At 41.3% G+C, this 18,649-nt stretch overlaps 1 protein-coding gene across 2 annotated transcripts; it reads right to left on the bottom strand.

Annotated features, from left to right (window-relative positions):
• Positions 1-6,713: 6,713 nt before the first annotated feature.
• LOC149748789 (uncharacterized) lies at positions 6,714-17,502 on the bottom strand. Of its 2 annotated transcripts, XM_089915470.1 has the most exons (4): positions 15,867-17,502; positions 14,288-14,367; positions 11,360-11,499; positions 6,714-9,472 (listed from the first exon to the last, which is right to left on the bottom strand). In XM_089915470.1, the coding sequence occupies exon 1, from the start codon at positions 17,201-17,203 to the stop codon at positions 16,520-16,522; it is 684 nt and encodes a 227-aa protein (XP_089771596.1). In that variant the 5' UTR covers positions 17,204-17,502; the 3' UTR covers positions 6,714-9,472; positions 11,360-11,499; positions 14,288-14,367; positions 15,867-16,519. The 2 variants fall into 2 exon arrangements, with proteins under 2 accessions (XP_089771596.1, XP_089771595.1); XM_089915469.1 differs by having other exon boundaries at positions 14,288-17,502.
• Positions 17,503-18,649: the final 1,147 nt, after the last annotated feature.

Raw genomic sequence — 18,649 nt, 5'->3', positions numbered from 1 at the left:
CTTCCCCCCTTTGTCTTCAGCTAAAGATGGTATTTAAGGTGAGGGTTTTGGCCATTTGGGGGAATTACTCAATTCTTCTGGGTCTCTCCCATCTATACATGTTAAAAAAAAATGACTAAGTTATTTGTGAAATTTGTTTTTTCCTACTCCTATCTCAATTTTTATAGCTAATTATATGTTGACTAATAGAAGAGGTCAGTGTATTAATTATCACAGTTTCCCAACTTGATCAATATTCCCAAATTAAAATTAGATTATTCGTTCATTCAATGAGGCTATAGCATTCCAGACATTGTGAAAAATTCTGAAGATATGGTCCTTGCCTTTAGGAAGCCTACAACAATGAGAAGGCAAATATTGAATAGGTAATTAAATGTAAGAAGTTCTAAGAAGGAGCAGTATTACCTTAAATGTGAAGATTGTCGCTGCCTTAATAGGTGGCATCTGCAATCTTTATCTTGGCAATCCATTGTAAATAGTCCAGTTAGCTGGTTAATAGTCCAGTTATCTTGGCAATCCATTGTAAATAGTCCAGTTAGCTGGTTCAGCAAGCCTTTCACCTTTGTAAAAATATAGACACACAGTCATTATTTCATCTTCTTAATTAAGCATATAAAAGAATGCTGCTAATTATTAGCATCTTAGAAGATATTTGCATCTTACAAAGCACACTTAACAAAGCAGCATTGTTTGATTTATGCCAACCCCTTTCAGTCTTTCTTGCAAAGCTAAAAACTGTATAAGAAACTTTTAGTATTGGAAAATCAATCTCTCAGTAAAAGTATTTAACACATTTGATCTGCTCAGTATTCAGAGTCTCTAACATGACAGGATCTCACTATCTTCTCCATTCATGAAGTTAAATTGTTCTTATATAATCTTTTTTTCCCTTCTCCTCTCACATCCTAGAAGAGGCAATCTTGTAACTTCAAAGTCCAAATCCTACCAAATGGGTCACAGCAAGGTTGGAAAACAAAGTGTGACTTGTGTACTAATAAAGCAGTATATGTAAGTTTCTTAATAAACATACCAATAATTAAGATTTAATAGAGAAGAAATAATATCTAGTGTCAAATTTCACATTTTCCCTGAAGATGTTGCATTATCTTTCATAAAAGAGGGATCGCCTAGATGCTCACTGTACAGATATAGACATGATGCCATGAATGATGTCACAAGGTGATAGGATGATCTGGTCATCGAGATAGCAACATTCTCTTCCCAAAAAAGTGAAAAGTTACTGTCATGATGGCTGAGATTCATGACAAAAAATATATTCCAATTGAGTATTTCTAAAATCCTGGGTCCAAAAACTGCCCAAAATTAGTTTCAAACTTAAGATGTGAGAATGTTAGTATATTGTACAATAAACCATAACACATAAAGCAGGTGACAAGTGAGACAGGAGTATAGTGTGAAAAGTGTAAAAGACTAATAAAAGTAAGTGAGAAGAAATTCTAAAAGAAAAGCAGAAAACCGTGATTGGATGATTTCCTCCTGATGTCACAATTATTCTACTCAACAGTAAATGTAGAAATTAGAAAAGATCCACCAAGTTAAAGTGTAAAACAGAGAGAGGGCTGCCACCCATGTCCTCCTATCAATACAGGGTGTGTGTACCATGATGCTAACATTCCAGGTGGTACCTTGGCGCTGGTAAGTTATATTTATTTGGCCTTTAAACCATGTTTTCCTAGTCAGTATTTCTCATCCCTTATAATTAACATGTACCTTCAGCCTATTTTCCATGATAGCTTGTACGTAATAGTGCTAGGATCAGGGCACCACTCATGCTGTTTCTTCCAACACTCTCATCCTCTATCCTCATTTACATCCTCAGTCCCTGTGTACTTTCCCTATCATTAGATTATGAATAAATCTCTCCAGATTTTTGATCTTCCTTCTGACAGCCCTTTCTCTATTCCATCTTACCTGACACCTGTTTTTACTTGATGATACCCCTTGTCCTAAAACCAGAGAAAAACCCACTTCATGGGGAAGTAGGAATGATTGATTCACATAGGGACTCATGGGGTCAGAGAGGAAGGATGGACCTTTGCTCTGACATCATAAATCACTGGGTGTTCTCTTTTGAAGTTACTACCCTCTGATTATATCATCTGCTTCTTACTCACATCATCGTCCCCAGTTGAGCACCAAGATATTCTCCCACCTTCTGCAATGGTTTTCACAGCTGTCTTGTAGAGTTTTGGTGCACCTCTGGCCCTTCACTCTTCCTTTTCTTTCACATCTTGCATCTAGTCCACCAGTAAGGTCTATTGGCTCTGCAATCAAAATATATCATGAATCCAGCTGCTCCACCAGTATTCATCTAATCCTAGCCACAGTCATCTCTCATCTAGACTTCTGCAACAGACCCCTAGCGGGGCTCTTCCTCCACTGTTGCTCCTGTTGTTACTTTAGGAAGAAAACTCTATGGAGTCGATCAGATCGTGTTATTATTAAAATCCTTCAAAGCTTTCTCATTAAACTTAAAAACAAAATTCAGACCCTTAGAGTGGCAGCTAAACCTACTTGATCTAGCTTTGGAATCTTGCCTCCCTTCAAGGGAAGACAACACTAAGGAAACACATGCAGACCAAGTGCATAGAGACCAGGAAACAACCACATCAGCAGAGATCACCAGCATCACAAAGAAGCAGGCAATCCCCAAGGGAGGCCTGTGGTACTGTGCTCCCCCAGCGCTACTGTAGTGCGTCCATATGCCTACAGATGAAGGCATTGGTAAATGGCCAGTGGCTAAGGGCATTCCTGGCCTTCTTCTACAGTATTGTCCAAGGCTTGCTAACAAGACAAAATAACAAAAAAGCAGTTTTCAACAATTTTATAATTGGAGGCAGTTGTTGGAAAAGCTAAACTTATTTCATGTTTTTCCTTCAGTGAGCTGAGACTGTTACCTCTTCTTGACCAGCTAGAGTGACCAAGGGCAGTATAACTCGTAATAATAGCAATATAATTCATATTCTTTTTATTTATTTATTTATTTTTTAAGGAACCAGCTTGCTCTCCACCCTTGGGGAGTGAGCAAGGGCACCTGTTACTTTTTTTTTTTTTTTTTGGTGGTATGCGGGCCTCTCACTGTTGTGGCCTCTCCCGTGGTGGAGCACAGGCTCCGGACACACAGGCTCAACAGCCATGGCTCACGGGCCCAGCCTCTCCGTGGCATGTGGGATCTTCCCGGACCGGGACACAAACCCATGTCCCCTGAATCGGCAGGCGGACTCTCAACCACTGCGCCACCAGGGAAGCCCTATTCGTCTGTTTTTAATGCCAGTATCATACTGTTTTGATTACTATAACTTTGCAGTATAGTTTGAAATCAGGACATGTCTCCTGCTTTGTTCTTTCTCAGGGTTGCTTTGGCTATTCAGGATCTTTGTGGTTCCATATAAATTTTAGAATTGTTTTTTCTACTTCTGTTAAAAAAATTTCAATTGGAATCTTCATAGAGATTTCATGAATCTATAGATGGCTTTTCACAGTGTTGACATTTTAACAGTATTAATTCTTCTAATACATGAACACAGGATACCTTTCCATTTATTTATTAGACATTTTTCTTGATAGTGGTCTGAGGAAACTGACCTCACGCCCTATGGGTCAGGTTGTATGCAAATGTCTATCAATGTCTTCGATGTTAGGTATTTTCAGGATCATTTTGTATGATCCTGTCTCAACTTTGACATTCATTTGAGGTTTCCAAGAGGAGGCTAGAGACAATGATACCCCTTACAGTTAGTAAACTTACAGATGTCTGCTTCTTTCTACATATGGGGTTTCTTAGGTTTCAAACATAATGACTGCACATTAGAATCACTTGGGAGTTTTCAACATGCCAGTGACTGGAGCCCAGTCCCAGAGATTCGAATTTAATTGGTCTGATCCCAGGTGTTGGTATAATTAAGAGCTACCCAGGGGACTTCCCTGGTGGCACAGTGGTTAAGAATCTGCCTGCCAACAAAGGGGACAAGGGTTCGATCCCTGGCCCGGGAAGATCCCACATGTCACAGAGCAACTAAGCCCATGTACCACAACTACTGAGCCTGTGATCTAGAGCCCATGGCCACAACTACTGAGCCCACGTGCCACAACTACTGAAGCCTTCACGCCTAGAACCCGTGCTCCACAACAAGAGAAGCCACCGCAAAGAGAAGCCCATGCACCGCAACAAAGAGTAGCCCCTGCTCGCCACAACTAGAGAAAGACCACACGCAGCAACAAAGACCCAATGCAGCCAATAAATAAATAAATAAATAAATAAATGTTCCTTAAAAAAAAGAAAAAAAGAGCTACCCAGGTAACTACGCAGCTAGGTCTGCAAACCACTAGTCTTTAACCTTGTTACTGAAAGTTTGGTCAAAGAGCAGCAGCATCAGTATCACCTTAGAGAAATTTAGGCTTCATTTTATTTTATTTTATTTTTTTTGTCTACACCATGTGGCTTACAAGATCTTAGCTTCCCAGCCAAGGATTGAACCCAGGCCCATAGCAGTGAAAGCACCGATTCCTAACCACTGGACTGCCAGGGAATTTCCTAGGCTTCATTTTAGATTTACGCGGTAAGGATCTGCAGTTTGACAAGACACATGGTAACTTAAATGTACCTTAATTTAGATATGCACTGGTCTAGAAAACATACAAACTACAATGGGACTCAAGTTCTTAAAATAAGTTGATATCCTGAGTACAAGTCCTTCAAAATGTGTTCTTTAAGATTAATTGGAATATTTTTTACAATTTTAATTTCACAGGAAAAAAACCCTGCTTGGTTTGTAGTTTTAATTTTAATCAGTATTATTATTATCTGACACGTTATTTAACAAATTAAACTATCTATTAAAATATATTATCATAAATGCAATTTCTTGAGGCAAATATCTACAAGTGTTTTTAAGAAAGGGAAAAAGGCCAGAAGTTGCATCATATTTAAGAAATTGGGAAAGCGGAAAATTGCTCTTGCAAGGATCACACACCCTCATTGCTTTTTATGATAGACTGTAAAGGGAGAACAGTTCCACAAGGTGGCAGTAATGCATCCATTTCAGCCTCTGAACTAAGGTTTTACTGATTCAAGGATATAATGGGCCTTTTAAAACTCATTCTAATGTATAGAAAAAAAGCAATTTCACGCAATAAGTTTTTATTATAGTCTTGGCTGATCATTTTAATATTTTAAAGGAAGTAGTACTATGCACATTGACCCATTTGACCTGGGAAGGTGTTTTATTCTGCTTTCAGAAGTATGCCTTCTACAAAATATTAAACTTTGATAACTGATATTAAGTTTTTATTTTATTAAAAACAGTAGCCCCATGCAAACATACCCAGTTGATTTTTTAAAAGGGTGCATAAGCAATTCAAAGGGGGAATTGTTCTTTCAATAAATGGTGCAGGAGCTATTGGATATCCATAGGCACAAAAATGAACCTTGACTTAAATTCACAGCTTTTGCAAAAATTATCTCAAGTGGATCACAGACTTAAATGTAAAATGTAAAACTATAAAACTTTTAGAAAAAAGAAAAGGAAAAAAATATTCTTGGGGCCTGGTGCTGGGCAAAAATTTTTTGGCTTGACAACAAAATTCACAAAAAGAAAAACATTTATAAAATTCAACTTCATCAAAATTAAAAACTTTACCCTGGAAAAGACCCTGTAGAAAATGAAAAGACAAATTATAGAACAGGATAAATCATTTATACACCACATATTTGACAAAGGACTTGAGTCTGGAATATATAAAGAATTCTGAAAACTCAACAGTAAGAAAAACCAGCTATTCAATTAGAAAATAAGTGAAAGACATGAATGGACTTTTTACTGAAAATGATACAGATGGTAAATAGCACAGGGAAATATATTCAAAATCGTTAGCCATTACGGAAATGCATATTGAATCCACAATGCTATGTCACAGCACATCTTTCAGAATGACTAAAATAAAAAATAGTGACAACATCAAATGCAGGCAAGGATGTGAAGGAAGTAGATCATTCACATTCTGTGGTGGGAATATAAAATGGTATAATATATCCAGAAAAGAGTATGGCAGTTTCTCACAAAGCTAAATATGTGCTAACCCTATGACCCACCTTTGGAACTCTTGGACATTTATCCTAGAGATATGAAATAGGTTTATGTTTGCACACACACACACACACACACATATATATATATATTTATATCCCTGGCTTGCAGGGATCTTAGTTCCCCGACCAGGAATTGAACCTGGGCCACCATGGTAAAAGCGCTGAGTCCTAACTACTGACTGCCAGGGAATTCCCCAGTAATCAATTACTTTAAAAGAGCTTTATATCACAAGAAAAAGTCTTATATATTTACCCATGCAGTTATAATTTCTGGTATTCTTCATTTTTTTGTGTTTATATTCATTGTAATATGGGTATACACCTACGAGACATGAATTATTTCAGTTTTTGTCTCATGCAGGAAGGTGAACCCAGTGTCTATTACTCCATCTTAAGAAGTCTCCCTTTGTCTATCTTTTCTAAGTAGTATTAAAATTTTTTTTTTTAATGAAAAGAAAACAGATTTTAAACTAATTTTATTATTTGTGCTTGTGTTTTAGCATTCAAAAAATTCCCTGTTTCTGGATGGCTGGAGATTGCTTATTTGGAGTACACATTCTTAAGGAAATATTACATTAAAATGCACCAGTGGGGGACTGGAGAATATTATGGTTAACAATGACTTATACCTGGGTGATATTTTTTCAGACAAATGTACATATGTATTTTTCAAAACATGTGGAAAAACAAGTTGATTTTATTTTTATTGACCGTACACAATCCCATTGTCTTTTTAAGGAAGTTATTGTCTTAAATGTGGCCAGAATTTTGAGGCCATTGATACACTTTATTTCTTAAGGCTGCTTTCTTTTTTATTTTTAAATAGATGTTATATTTTAGAGCTGTGTAAGTTCACTGCAAAATTGAGTGGAGCGAGGGGATCCCCATATACGCCCTGCGCTCCCACATATGCACAGCCTCCCTCACAAGCAATGTTTGTTACCGTCGATGAAACTACATTGCACATCATCACCAAAGTCCATAGTGTAAAATTAGCGTTTACTGGTTGCTGTGTATTCTATTTGAATAGAATAAATGTATACTGACTTATTCTGTAAGTTTGAATAAGTGTATACAGAATGTTCATCATACAGAATGTTGTGTTTTTTCTTTTTTCACTGCCCTAAAAATCCTCTGTGCTCCACCCTCCCTCCTCTCACCCCTTGGCAACCATTGATCTTTTTACTATCTCCATAGTTTTGCCATTTCCAGAATGTCATATAGTGGGAATGATATATAGTATGCAGCCTTTTCAGATTGGCTTCTTTCACTTAGTAGTATACCAATTAGGGTTGCTTCATGTCTTTTTGTGGCTTGATAGCTCCTTTCTTTTTAGTACTGAATAAAATTCCATTGTCTGGAAGTACCACAGTTTATTTATCCCTTCACCTAGTGAAGGAAGACTTGGTTGCTTCCGTGTTTTAACAATTATGAATAAAGCTGCTGCAAACATCCTTGAACAGGTGTTTGGTACATGTTTTCTACTCCTTCGTGCAAATAACAGAGAGAGATTGCTGGACATAAGCATGTTTAGTTTGGTAAGAATTGCCAAAATTTCTTGCACAGTGGCTGTACCACTTAGCATTCCCACCAGCAATGAATGAGTTTCTGTCACTCCACATCCTTGCCAGCATTTGGTGCTATCTCACTTCTTCATATTTTATATGGCAGTCAGAACTTAACACATTTCATTTTTTTTTAGATGCTGGGGGTAGGAGTTTATTAATTAATTAATTAATTTTTGCTGTGTTGGGTCTTCGTTTCTGTGCAAGGGCTTTCTCTAGTTGTGGCAAGCCAGGGCCACTCTTCATCGCGGTGCGCGGGCCTCTCACTATCGCGGCCTCTCTTGTTGTGGAGCACAGCCTCCAGACGCGCAGGCTCAGCAGTTGTGGCTCACGGGCGTAGTTGCTCCACGGCATGTGGAATCCTCCCAGGCCAGGGCTAGAACCCGTGTCCCCTGCATTAGCAGGCAGACTCTCAACCACTGCGCCACCAGGGAAGCCCCCTTAACACATTTTTATTAAGAGAAATGGATTAAGTTAGCATAATATTGAGTTTAAAAAACAAAAATCAGGAAATCCCAGCTGTATTTACCCCAGAGGAACACCAGCGCTGGGAGCACCTTATTGCCTCTTGCCTGCCCCCTGTCGGCTGCACCTGGCCTGAGATGTCTGGGCAGCTCCCAGGCTTCCCTGAGCGGTCCCTGGTCCCTACAGGACCCTCTGAGTAAAGAAGCCCCCCTGGGGCCTCGCCCAGGAGGAAGGCTTAGGTCCAGCAGAGCTAGATAAGAAAGCCCGAGATGAGATCACAGCACAAAGGTACCGCGAATCCCCGCCGGCTTAACGGGCCTGCGCCCTTGTTTTCAGCACTGAATCTCACCACGACCCGCGCACGATGCCCGCAGGTCCAACTTCTGTTCTAACACTCGAACCACCTCCATCACGCGACAGTATCCTAAGGGATAATCCAAATGGGGTTAATTTCCTCACTACCTGTCAATTTCATACAAGTGTTTGACAATCAACAGAGACGAGTGACAAAGAAGTAGCTTCAGGGAGCTAGAAATTTAATCATTATTCTAGTTTACAAGCCACAGTTTCAACATATCTCATCATTAAGTATGATTTTACATCATTGCTACTGTCTTTCCAGAGCTACTTATCCCCAGATAGCTTCAGCGACCCTTCTCTGCCCTCATAGCACATAGCTCTCTTAAAGAGCACTTCTCACACTGTATCGGAACTCCTGTCTGTCTGTCTGTCTGAACTCTTGTCTGTCTGTCTGTCTTCCCTACCTACTTCAAGTTCTGTGGTACAGAGTTCTGTATCTGTCTTGCCCTGGGCTAGAGGTGACACAGCATGAAGTCTACGTTACAGAACTCACTCGTGGTGTGAAAATTCCCCAGCGTTGACTTTCCCTGTCTAAGGCAGAGCATCAGTTAAATTCTGCTTTCTTTACTGGTTACCCATGGAGCCCTGCGAGGGGCTGGCATGAGAGCAGGGACCAATTCTAACCTCGTTCCTCCCTGAATATTCGGCATCTAGCCAGTGCTCATGGTAGATGTTTTAAAAACATTTTGAAAATGAATGAATGAACTAGAGCCATGAGAGTCCAAATGAAATTTCATGGAAGGGTTTTTCTCCCTTTCTTTTATTCATTTATTTACTCACTGTATTGAAGACTTACTGTATAACAGGCACTATGTATATGTCTGAGGGGGAAGGTAGCAATTAGATACAGGGGAAATGCTGGGATTAATAGGCACAATCAGCGAATTCCCTGGTGGTCCACTGATTAGAACTCCGTGCTTCCACTGTAGGGGCCTGGGTTCGATCCCTGGTCAGGGAACTAAGGTCCCACAAGCTGCAAAAAAAAAAAGAGGCACAATCACAAGAGGCCCTTAACATCACGTAGGTCAGGAGGAGGGCAAGGGGTGAGTGAGGACATGCTTATTAGGAAGATGGATGGCTTGAAGACCTAATGTTTAACTGGATTGTGTTTTTAAAAAAAGGAAAATGAAAGAGCTGAAGGGATGGGAATACAAGGTGAGAATTCCAGACCAAGGGAAGTATTTTATGATGTAAAGTCTCAGGGACAAGAGAGAGCACTGTCTGTGGCAGAAACTGCAAGAAGTTGAATAGTACTGCTCAGAGCAAAGACGGCCAGGTGGCACAGGCCAGACGTGAGGCCCAAGAGGAAGGGATCAGATCTCAGTGGTGTTGGGGGTCAGGTAGGTAGCAGGGTTTCATCCTAAGGCACATGGAGAGCGATTAACGGGCTATTAGAGTAGGATGATGTCATCAGATTTATTTTAGGAAGTCACTCCAGCTGCAGAATGGATTGGCGGGGATGAAGGGGTTCAAAACTGGGTATGAGAGAAGAGGTCGTGAGGACTGCAGGGCTGGAGAAGGGTCTAGTTTGACTCATGTCTTCAAACAGCTTGGAAAAGAATCAACCAAACCACTGAAATCCAAGTAGAATGTCATTTTATTCCACATCAGCCATTCTTCTTCCCCTTCAGGTCTTTGCTGACAGCTATTGACAGATGTTGGATTGGCATGGGTGTGAGTGCAGAGGCCTAAGAGGATCTGGTTAGAAACCTCGTCCCCAGGAGAAGAGAGTCAGTGGCAAAGAAAAGGGACCAGAGGTGATCAAAAGGAGACAGTGAATTATGGCTCATAAAGATGCTGGGAAAGACAGGCTTCCCCTAGAATGAGCTGTCAGTAAAAACTTTAATTAGATCAAGGTACTCCCATGACGTACTGTGTTCTAGAATCTTGGGGTGAGGACATTTGTAATTTGCAAAAGTAACTCAATATCATAACTTCTCTTTGGAAATCAGACAAACAAAAAGAAGCTTTCTTGTTTGTACTATAAAGTAAAAGGAACTAAAGTAGACAAAATCAGCCTGGCTGTGGGATGTGCAAATGTTCTGTGTTATGTGCGTGTTGGTCACTGACAGGGGTCTGTGGAAAAACTAGAATTTCCCGAAGGGGGTGGGGGAGTAGTGGCAGAGATAATTATGCTTATCAAAGGGGGGGGCAGGGATCAAGAAAGTTTGAAAAACAGTGAATTAAAATCATATAAATGCTTTAGTCATAAAAACTGAGAATTTATTTATATATTCTGCATTTTTTCAAACAAACATAATTATCAACTTTGACATCTATTACTCCAGACTCTGTGGTAGCCAATGGGACCCAGAGACTAAGAAGGGACCACCCTGTCCCCCAAAGTACATGATCTAGTAGAGAAGACAGAGGAACGATTAATACCCTTACATGACAAGTAGCATAATAGAGCATGTATAAAGAACATGAGAAAGAGAGGGATTGATTTCTAGTTGTTTAATTGTGTTTAGAGTTGACAACATGAATGGACATTGGGGAACATGTATAATCTTAAATAGTAATATAAATATTAAAAAATCCCATGAAAACCCTAATCCTCACAGCCTCGCATGGAGGACATGGCAGAGGTGTACAAGGGTAAGGATGACCTGGCTGAGGAACACGTACCACATGACCAGGGTCATCAACTCCACATCAAAGGGGACTCCAAGTCAGGTTGTTACTGTGACATCACACTGTATGTGCCTTTTTTTGTTTTTTTAATTAAGAAATAAATATAGGTTTCATTTCAGGGGCCAAACATAGTCAACCTTTTCAGGTATTGAAGCCTCCAAGGAATTGGTTCTTAAGCTCCAAAATGTGCTCTTCTGACAATTTCTCTCCTATTTTATAGGCTCACCTCATGGATTTGCTGTGACTTAGAGGAAAGGCCAAGCTTAGGAAGCAGACGGGCCTGGCTCAAATCTGGCTCAGGACTCACTGATTATGCCATCTTGGACAAGCATCTGAACGCTCTGGTCCAGTTCCCCACGTGGCACACTGAGGAAATAAGATTAAATAATAAGATGTGAGTGAAGTCACCCTAGTAGGCACTCTGCTTCTGCCTCAACCACCACCCCAGTTCAAGCGACCATCTCTCATCTGGATCTTTATCAATGTTTGTCTTCATTTATTCTGGGCCACTCCAGTCTGTCCATTTCTGCACGGAAAACAAATGTGATTGTGTCTCTGACATTGAAAGATCAAAAGCTTCAACATGATTTATATAATATTTCTTTCCAAACTGCTGGACATGAGCCATTAATGGGTCATAGAAACAACTTTGTGGGTTAGCAGCAGCATATCTTTTAAACGGGAACAAAATAGAACACAGCAGAAATACGAGATTGCAATGTCAATTTTAAGCATAAGGATTGTTACATGAAGCTTGTTTTCACAATATGGGTCCGGGTTTTAGTATTTTCTGAGAGAAGAAATAAGTGCACCTGTGAAATAAAAATAGGACAATGGTGGGGGGCAGATAAGGAAGCTATATACCCTTGAAAAAGCTAAGGGGACAGAAATGAGCTGTTAAATATTAAAAGTTTGAAAGGAGAAATGAAAAAGACAATAGAAGTAGGTTTAGAAGATAAGGATGAGAGAAAATTTCAGAAGATAAAGCATAGTGATAAAGGGATAGAAAATTGGAAGAAGAAAAGACACAAGAATTGGAGGTCCAGTCCATGAGGTCTGATATCCAAATACAGGAGATAATGTACAGGGGGAAAAAGTAGAGGAAGTTGTCAAAGAAGGGACTAAAAAGTTTTCATAAAACTAAACAACCAGCATTTTGAGAGGGAAGAAATTTAAGAGCACTGGGACAAAGAAAAGCTCCCATAAACTAATACAGAGGAACATAACAAACTAGGACTAGGAATCATACTTACATCTCCCTTATTCCTCATACCATACTCGTAAAACAATAAAAAAAGTTAATAAAACAAACCCAAAAACCCCAGTTAGAATTAAAGTTATCACGAAAATCCAAATTAAAAGTACAATTAACATATAAAAAGGAAAACCCCCATAAGATAATATTTATCTGTCTCTGGATGGGCAAATAACTTTCTAAACATAAAGGCATTACAAAGGAAAAGACCCACTCAACATTTTAATATATTAAACTGAAATATATGCCAAAACCATTTAAAATTAAATATAAATTAAAGAAAGAGCAAACTGGTAAAAAACTATGAACAGATTAAACAAAGGGTTTAACATGTAAAATATTCACATGAGCAATATGTAAAATGTGCATATACTGTGTAAAATATGGGAAATATTCACATAATATATAAAATATTCTTGTAAGTAAATGAGAAATAACACTAGAACCATATTAGAGAAAAATGGGCAAAGGATATGAACCAATACAAATGGCTAGATTCACTGAAGACGAAAAAGTCAATCTTAGTTGTAATTTAAGAAGTATAATTTAAAACTTGAGCTATACATTTTCACCAAAATTTTTCACAATAATTTTCTTACCAAATTATTAAAGATTGTTTTTCAGAGTAAAGTTAATGGTGAGGATGTAAAGTGATATGTTTCTGGAAAGTTTTGGCGATACATTGTAAGTATTTTTAATATTTAAATCTTGCAATGCAGTCATTCCATTTCTAGATATCTAATCCAAGGAATTTCTTTATTTAACTAATGTTTTACCAAATATACTGATCTAGTTACTGAAGTATAGGATTTTTATAAGGGATTATTAATACTTGTGGAAACGTAAAAAACAACTCTCCAATATTAGGGGGAACGTTGAGTCACTCATGTCCATCAAATAGAATTTATTTAGCCATCAAATATTATGGTTATAATTATTTTCAATAAACAGTAAGTAGACTTTCTAACTTGAGAAGAAATTTATTAAACACAGCATTTAGATATTGGCTGTCAGCAGAAACAATGGCTAAGGTCTGAGGCATTCTGTCAACAGTCCTCATTTGAAATAATAGCTTTGAAATATGCACGGAATATGAAAGACAAGAAGGCTTTCCTGCTGTCTTGAAATTGTTGAGCAATCTGTACAATAAGCAAACTGGACAATGGCCACAGTGAGAGGATTTATTAAACTGACTTCACTTCTTACCTTCCGCAGTTTAAAACACACACACACACACACACACACACACACACACACACACACACCAGGAAAGCTTGGAGGAATTATTTTTGAAAGACTCCTAATCTCCAGAAATCCATCAAGTCTAATCATTCTGCTAAAAATACTTTTCTTTAGTTGTCAGAATTGTCAAGTTTCCTTAGATGAAGACAGAAACAGACAAATATATCACTTACATGTGTAATCTCAAAAACAATACAAGTGATCCTATATACAAAACAGAAACAGACACACAGACATAGAAAACAAACTTGTGGTTAGCTTATGGGAAAGGGAGCAGGGGAGGGATAAATGAGGGGTATGGTATTAACAGATACACACTACTGTACAGAAAACACATAAGCAACAAGCATTTGCAAAACAAAACAGAACAAAAAACACACACAAGGATTTGCTATATAGCACAGGGAACTGTATTCATTATCTTGTAATAACCTATTATGAAAAATAATCTGAAAAAATACGTATATAACAATCACTTTTCTGTACACCGGCGACTAACACAATATTGCAAATCAAGTATACTTCCGTTAAAAAAAAAATTAGTCTTCTTGAAAGGATCAGGAGCTGGGGGTGGTAACAAAGGGGGTTCATCAAGCAATTCTATTGAAAATTCTATTTTATTTCAAGTCAACCGGCACACTCAGTTTGGATACTCACAATCTGGACCACTCTTCTCAGGAAAAGATGCCCAAATCCACCTGTTCTTCCATGTCCAGTAAGTTTTTGCTATACTTGATCTTGGAAAAGCAAGGGACATTGACAATGACAATTACATAGAGGCAAGGATAGAGCCACCTTTGTTCTCACTGCCACGATCTCTCCTAAGCCTCTCTCCACTTCTGAAAAATAACAATCACGAGTCCAGTGTATATTCATCAAGTTTGTAGACAAAAGGCTACGAAACCGAAAGTAGTATGTCGTGTTGGTTTAACAACTTACCCCCACCATCACCTTTTAGAAAAGTCAATATTACAGTTAACAAGATCTAAATACTTTCCTATTTATAGTTCCTAGTCAGTTCAACAAAGTCAACTAGATCTGTGTATTTTATTCACTCTGCTGATGGACAATGGGGTCATTTCCAAATCTCTGTTATTTCAAACAATGCTTTAGAGAACAGCTTTGTATATAGGATTTCTGGGTTGTATTTATGTTCACTTTTAACTTTTTAGGAAAAGCCAGCTTGCCCTCCAATTTCCACCTGGCAGTGTGGGAGAGTTCTGGTTTCTCCATGTCTTGACCCACTTTTTTATATTGTCAGACCTAATCAAAATGGGCAGAGAATAGCTTCTCTGATTGCTAGGGATCCTGCACATCTTCTTGTATTTATTGGCCATTTGGATTTCCTCTTTTCTGAGATACCTATTCTAAAGCTCTGACTACTTTTTTTGGTTTGACTATTTTTTGTTCTTGTTACGTAGAAGTTATGTGATATTCAGAATACTAATTCATTGTCTATTTCATGTATGATGACAAACTTCTCCTAGACTGTAATTTCTTTGAATTTTTGACGTCATTGTATTAGTCAGGGTTCTTCAGAGTAATAGAACCCATAGGAGATATATGTATAGCTCTTAGTAGGGGAACTCATTCATTTGGTTATGGAGGCTGAGGAATCCCACGATCTGTCAGATGGGCCATCTGCAAGATGGAGAATGGGGAATATGGTTGGGTCTGGGTTCAAAAGCCTGGGAACCAGGAGTGCCCATGTCAGATGTCCCAAAGCAAGAGAAGACGGATGCGTCTGCTCAAGCAGAGAGTAAATTCACCCTTCCTCTGCTCTTTTGTTGCATTTGGGCTCTCAGTGGTTTGGGTGATCCCAGCTGCAGTGGTGAAGGCGATCATTACTCAGTCTACTGATGCAAGTGCTAATCTCTTCCCGGAACAGCCATGCAGAACACACAGAAGTAATGCTTTACCAGCTATCTGGGCATCTCTTAGCCCAGTCTACATGTGAAATTAACCATTACAGTCATTAGTTTGGAATCATTTAAATATATCCGACATTCCCATCATGGTGCTTTTGGTTCTCTAAGACATTGTTCCACCCTGAGTTCATAAAGACATTCTTCAATATTTTCTCTTAAAATTCTATGTTGTATCCATCTTTAATGCACCTCAAATTTATTTATGTAAGTGGTATGCGGTCAAGCTCCAATTCTACCCCCCACAATAGTGCCAATGCCACTACCACATATTGAATAGCCCATCCTTGCCCATTGCTTTGGTACACTACCTCCATTATAGGCAGACTCCCACATATCCATGTGTCTGTGTCTGGCCTCTCTATTCTGTACGTAGATATATTTGTCCATTGCGGCTCAAATATCACAGTTCGGTGGAGGAGAAGTCACCCCTCTTTGTTCTTCTTTTAAGGAATCATCTTGGACATTCTTGCTTGAATACTTCCCTACTTACTAGCTCTGTCACCTTGAGCAAGTTTCTTAATATCTCCTTGATGCGGTTTCCTCATATGAGACATAGGATTCATAGGATTTCCCTTATAGGATCACTATGAAGATAAGGCATAAATAAATTCTTCTATGCAGAGTGCATTGCACAGTGTCTGGCAGCATTAGATAGTCATCATATATTAGTTTTTTTTTTTTTTTTTTTTTTTTTTTTGCGCCGACGCGACGGGGCCCGGGGGCCATTCTAAGGGCCAGGACGCGATTCGGCCGCCGGGGCTCCACACGGGGTCTCACCGCCAGAGGCCTCCAGCGCAGGGGCGGTCCCGCGGCACCCAGGACGCAAACTGGGCTCCTCGGGCCCCCCCCCCAGGGGCCACCCTCGCGGGACTCGGGACCACCACCGCCAAACACCCACGAGCCGCGGCCGGGCCGCGACAACACTCTCCCGCGCGCACACCGGCCGCCCCACGGGCCCCACTCACACCTCCGCCGGGCCCGACTCCCCCGCCTCGGGAACCGTGAGCACTCCACCCGGGGACGCCGCCGGCCGAGGCGGCCAGGGGGGTGACACCCTCACGTGGGCGAGGCCGGCTCGGTCCCAGACGGGGAAGGGGGCGCGGAGAGGTGGGGGCGGGTGAGGGCCGACGGCGACCGGGAGGTGGCGGCACGCACACACGGCGGGGGCCGCGGGGCAGGGGTGTGGAGCGCTGCCCAGGGAGAGGAAGGGCCGAGACACGACCGGGCCACCAGGAAAACAAGCGCGGGGTCCCACCGCCACATACACGAGGGCGGTCCCACGACGCCTGAGACGCCGGCCGACCCCAGCCACCCTGGGGCCTCCCACGACCCGGCCCCGCCGCCAGGGCCCGCGTGCGACGGTCCCCCCGCGTGGCACGGAGGGACCCGTCCACCCAAACTCAACCTCTCCGTCCTCGCCAGATCCGCCTTCATCTAAGTCCGACTCCCGGGGCTCGCGCCGCGGGGAAACGCTCCCGAGCGAGGCGACCCGCTCCGTGCCCACACACCGCCACCGGCTGCGACTCGCGGAGAGGGCAGGCGCGACGGGCTCCTCGCGGCTGCGGGACTGGGGAGACGGGACATCCGGGCGTCTCCGCCCCCTTGGGCCCGCCACCGGGATCACCGCACGCGCACGCACACGCATACGCGCGGCCCCGCGCCGGATGCAGGCCTGGCGGGACCCTCCCCCGACTCAGAGCGGGGAGGCGCGGCCCGCCGTAGGCAAAGAGCGGTGCTCGGCCCCACCGTAAGGCCGGCGCCAGCCCTGCAGCGAAGGTGAGGGGCTCTGCCCACGTTCTCTGGCAGTCGCCACCGTGACCTCTGCACGCTTGAGAGGGGCAGCGGCTGGGGGTCCGGTACCCTAAGGCTCCCTCTCGGACAACTAGAGAAGGCTTTCCCACCGACGGTGCGTCATCCCCCACCCATCGACTCTCCCCTTTTGGCCCACGGAGGCGCTCCACGAGCCGCCAGGTCCACGACTGGGCGGGGGGTGGGCGGGGGGGTCTGCGGTATGGGTAAGAACACGGCCCACAGGAGCGTTCGCGGCCAGAGCCGGGGGCACAACCTCTGCCGCCCCCAGGCTTGTCCATCGGGCTCCGGAAGGAGGGAGCACGCCCGAGAAGCGCGGCACACCCCCTTCTCACAGGCCCCGGCCCAACACGGTTATATGGTTGAATACTTTACAGCACTGAAACAGAGAAGTCCAGCTGCATGCAAAGGCGTAAGTGACGAAAAACTACACCAAAAATACACTAAAGGACATAAATACAATTGTGTTTCTTCAAGGTTATATAAAGTTTTCAAAAATGGACAGAGTTTTAATTTTATAATGTTTCCCGAAATTACTATGTGAATAGTTAGGATAAGGTCAGTCCAGGAGGCAGAAGGGGCTGTAATCTGGGCAAAAGAGCACAAGTCAGGCAGCCAGGTGCCTGGCAATGTTGCATTTCTTGACCTGGGCAGTGGTTCCACTTCTGCTCACTCTATAGTTATTTGTTTTAGTGTACATATATGCTTTATAGATTTCTGTGAACACTTTATATTTCATAATCTAAACTATTTTTAAAAGTGCTCTAAAAGATTATGTCACATAGTGGTTCATAGAATCATTTGGTTTATAATGTGCTGTATGGTAGACTGTTTCCAAAACTCAGATTATGTTTCAGATTTTTTTCATTCTAATATTGTTTATTGATGCCTTCTCCTGTTTGTTTATTATTTACAATATTATATTTAGTAATACCTAAACTTTTGGGCAGTTTTAGATTTACAGAGCATTGAGCACGTGGATCAGGGAGTATTGACCCTATCCCACTCCTATGTCCCCCTTTTAGTAACATCTTAATTCCCATGGTATATTGATGACAATTAATGAACCAATGTCAATATGTTATTGTCTACTAAAGGCTATCATTGGTTCAGATTTCCTCACCTTTTACCCAATGTCCTTTTTCTGTTCCAAGATCTCATCTAAATTATCAAATTACATTTAGTTTTCATATCTCCTTAGGTTTCTCTTGGCTGTAACAGATTCTCAGACTTTCCTTGTTTTTGACCAAAAGTTTGTATAGAAACCTGACAGCCTGGGGGA

The sequence above is a fragment of the Delphinapterus leucas genome, chromosome 7 (assembly GCF_059928025.1).
Source record: "Delphinapterus leucas isolate spDelLeu-1000000601 "Yukka" chromosome 7, BTC_Dleu_Yukka2, whole genome shotgun sequence".
Lineage (NCBI taxonomy): Eukaryota > Metazoa > Chordata > Mammalia > Artiodactyla > Monodontidae > Delphinapterus > Delphinapterus leucas.
This window is presented reverse-complemented; position numbering and strand designations above follow the sequence as displayed.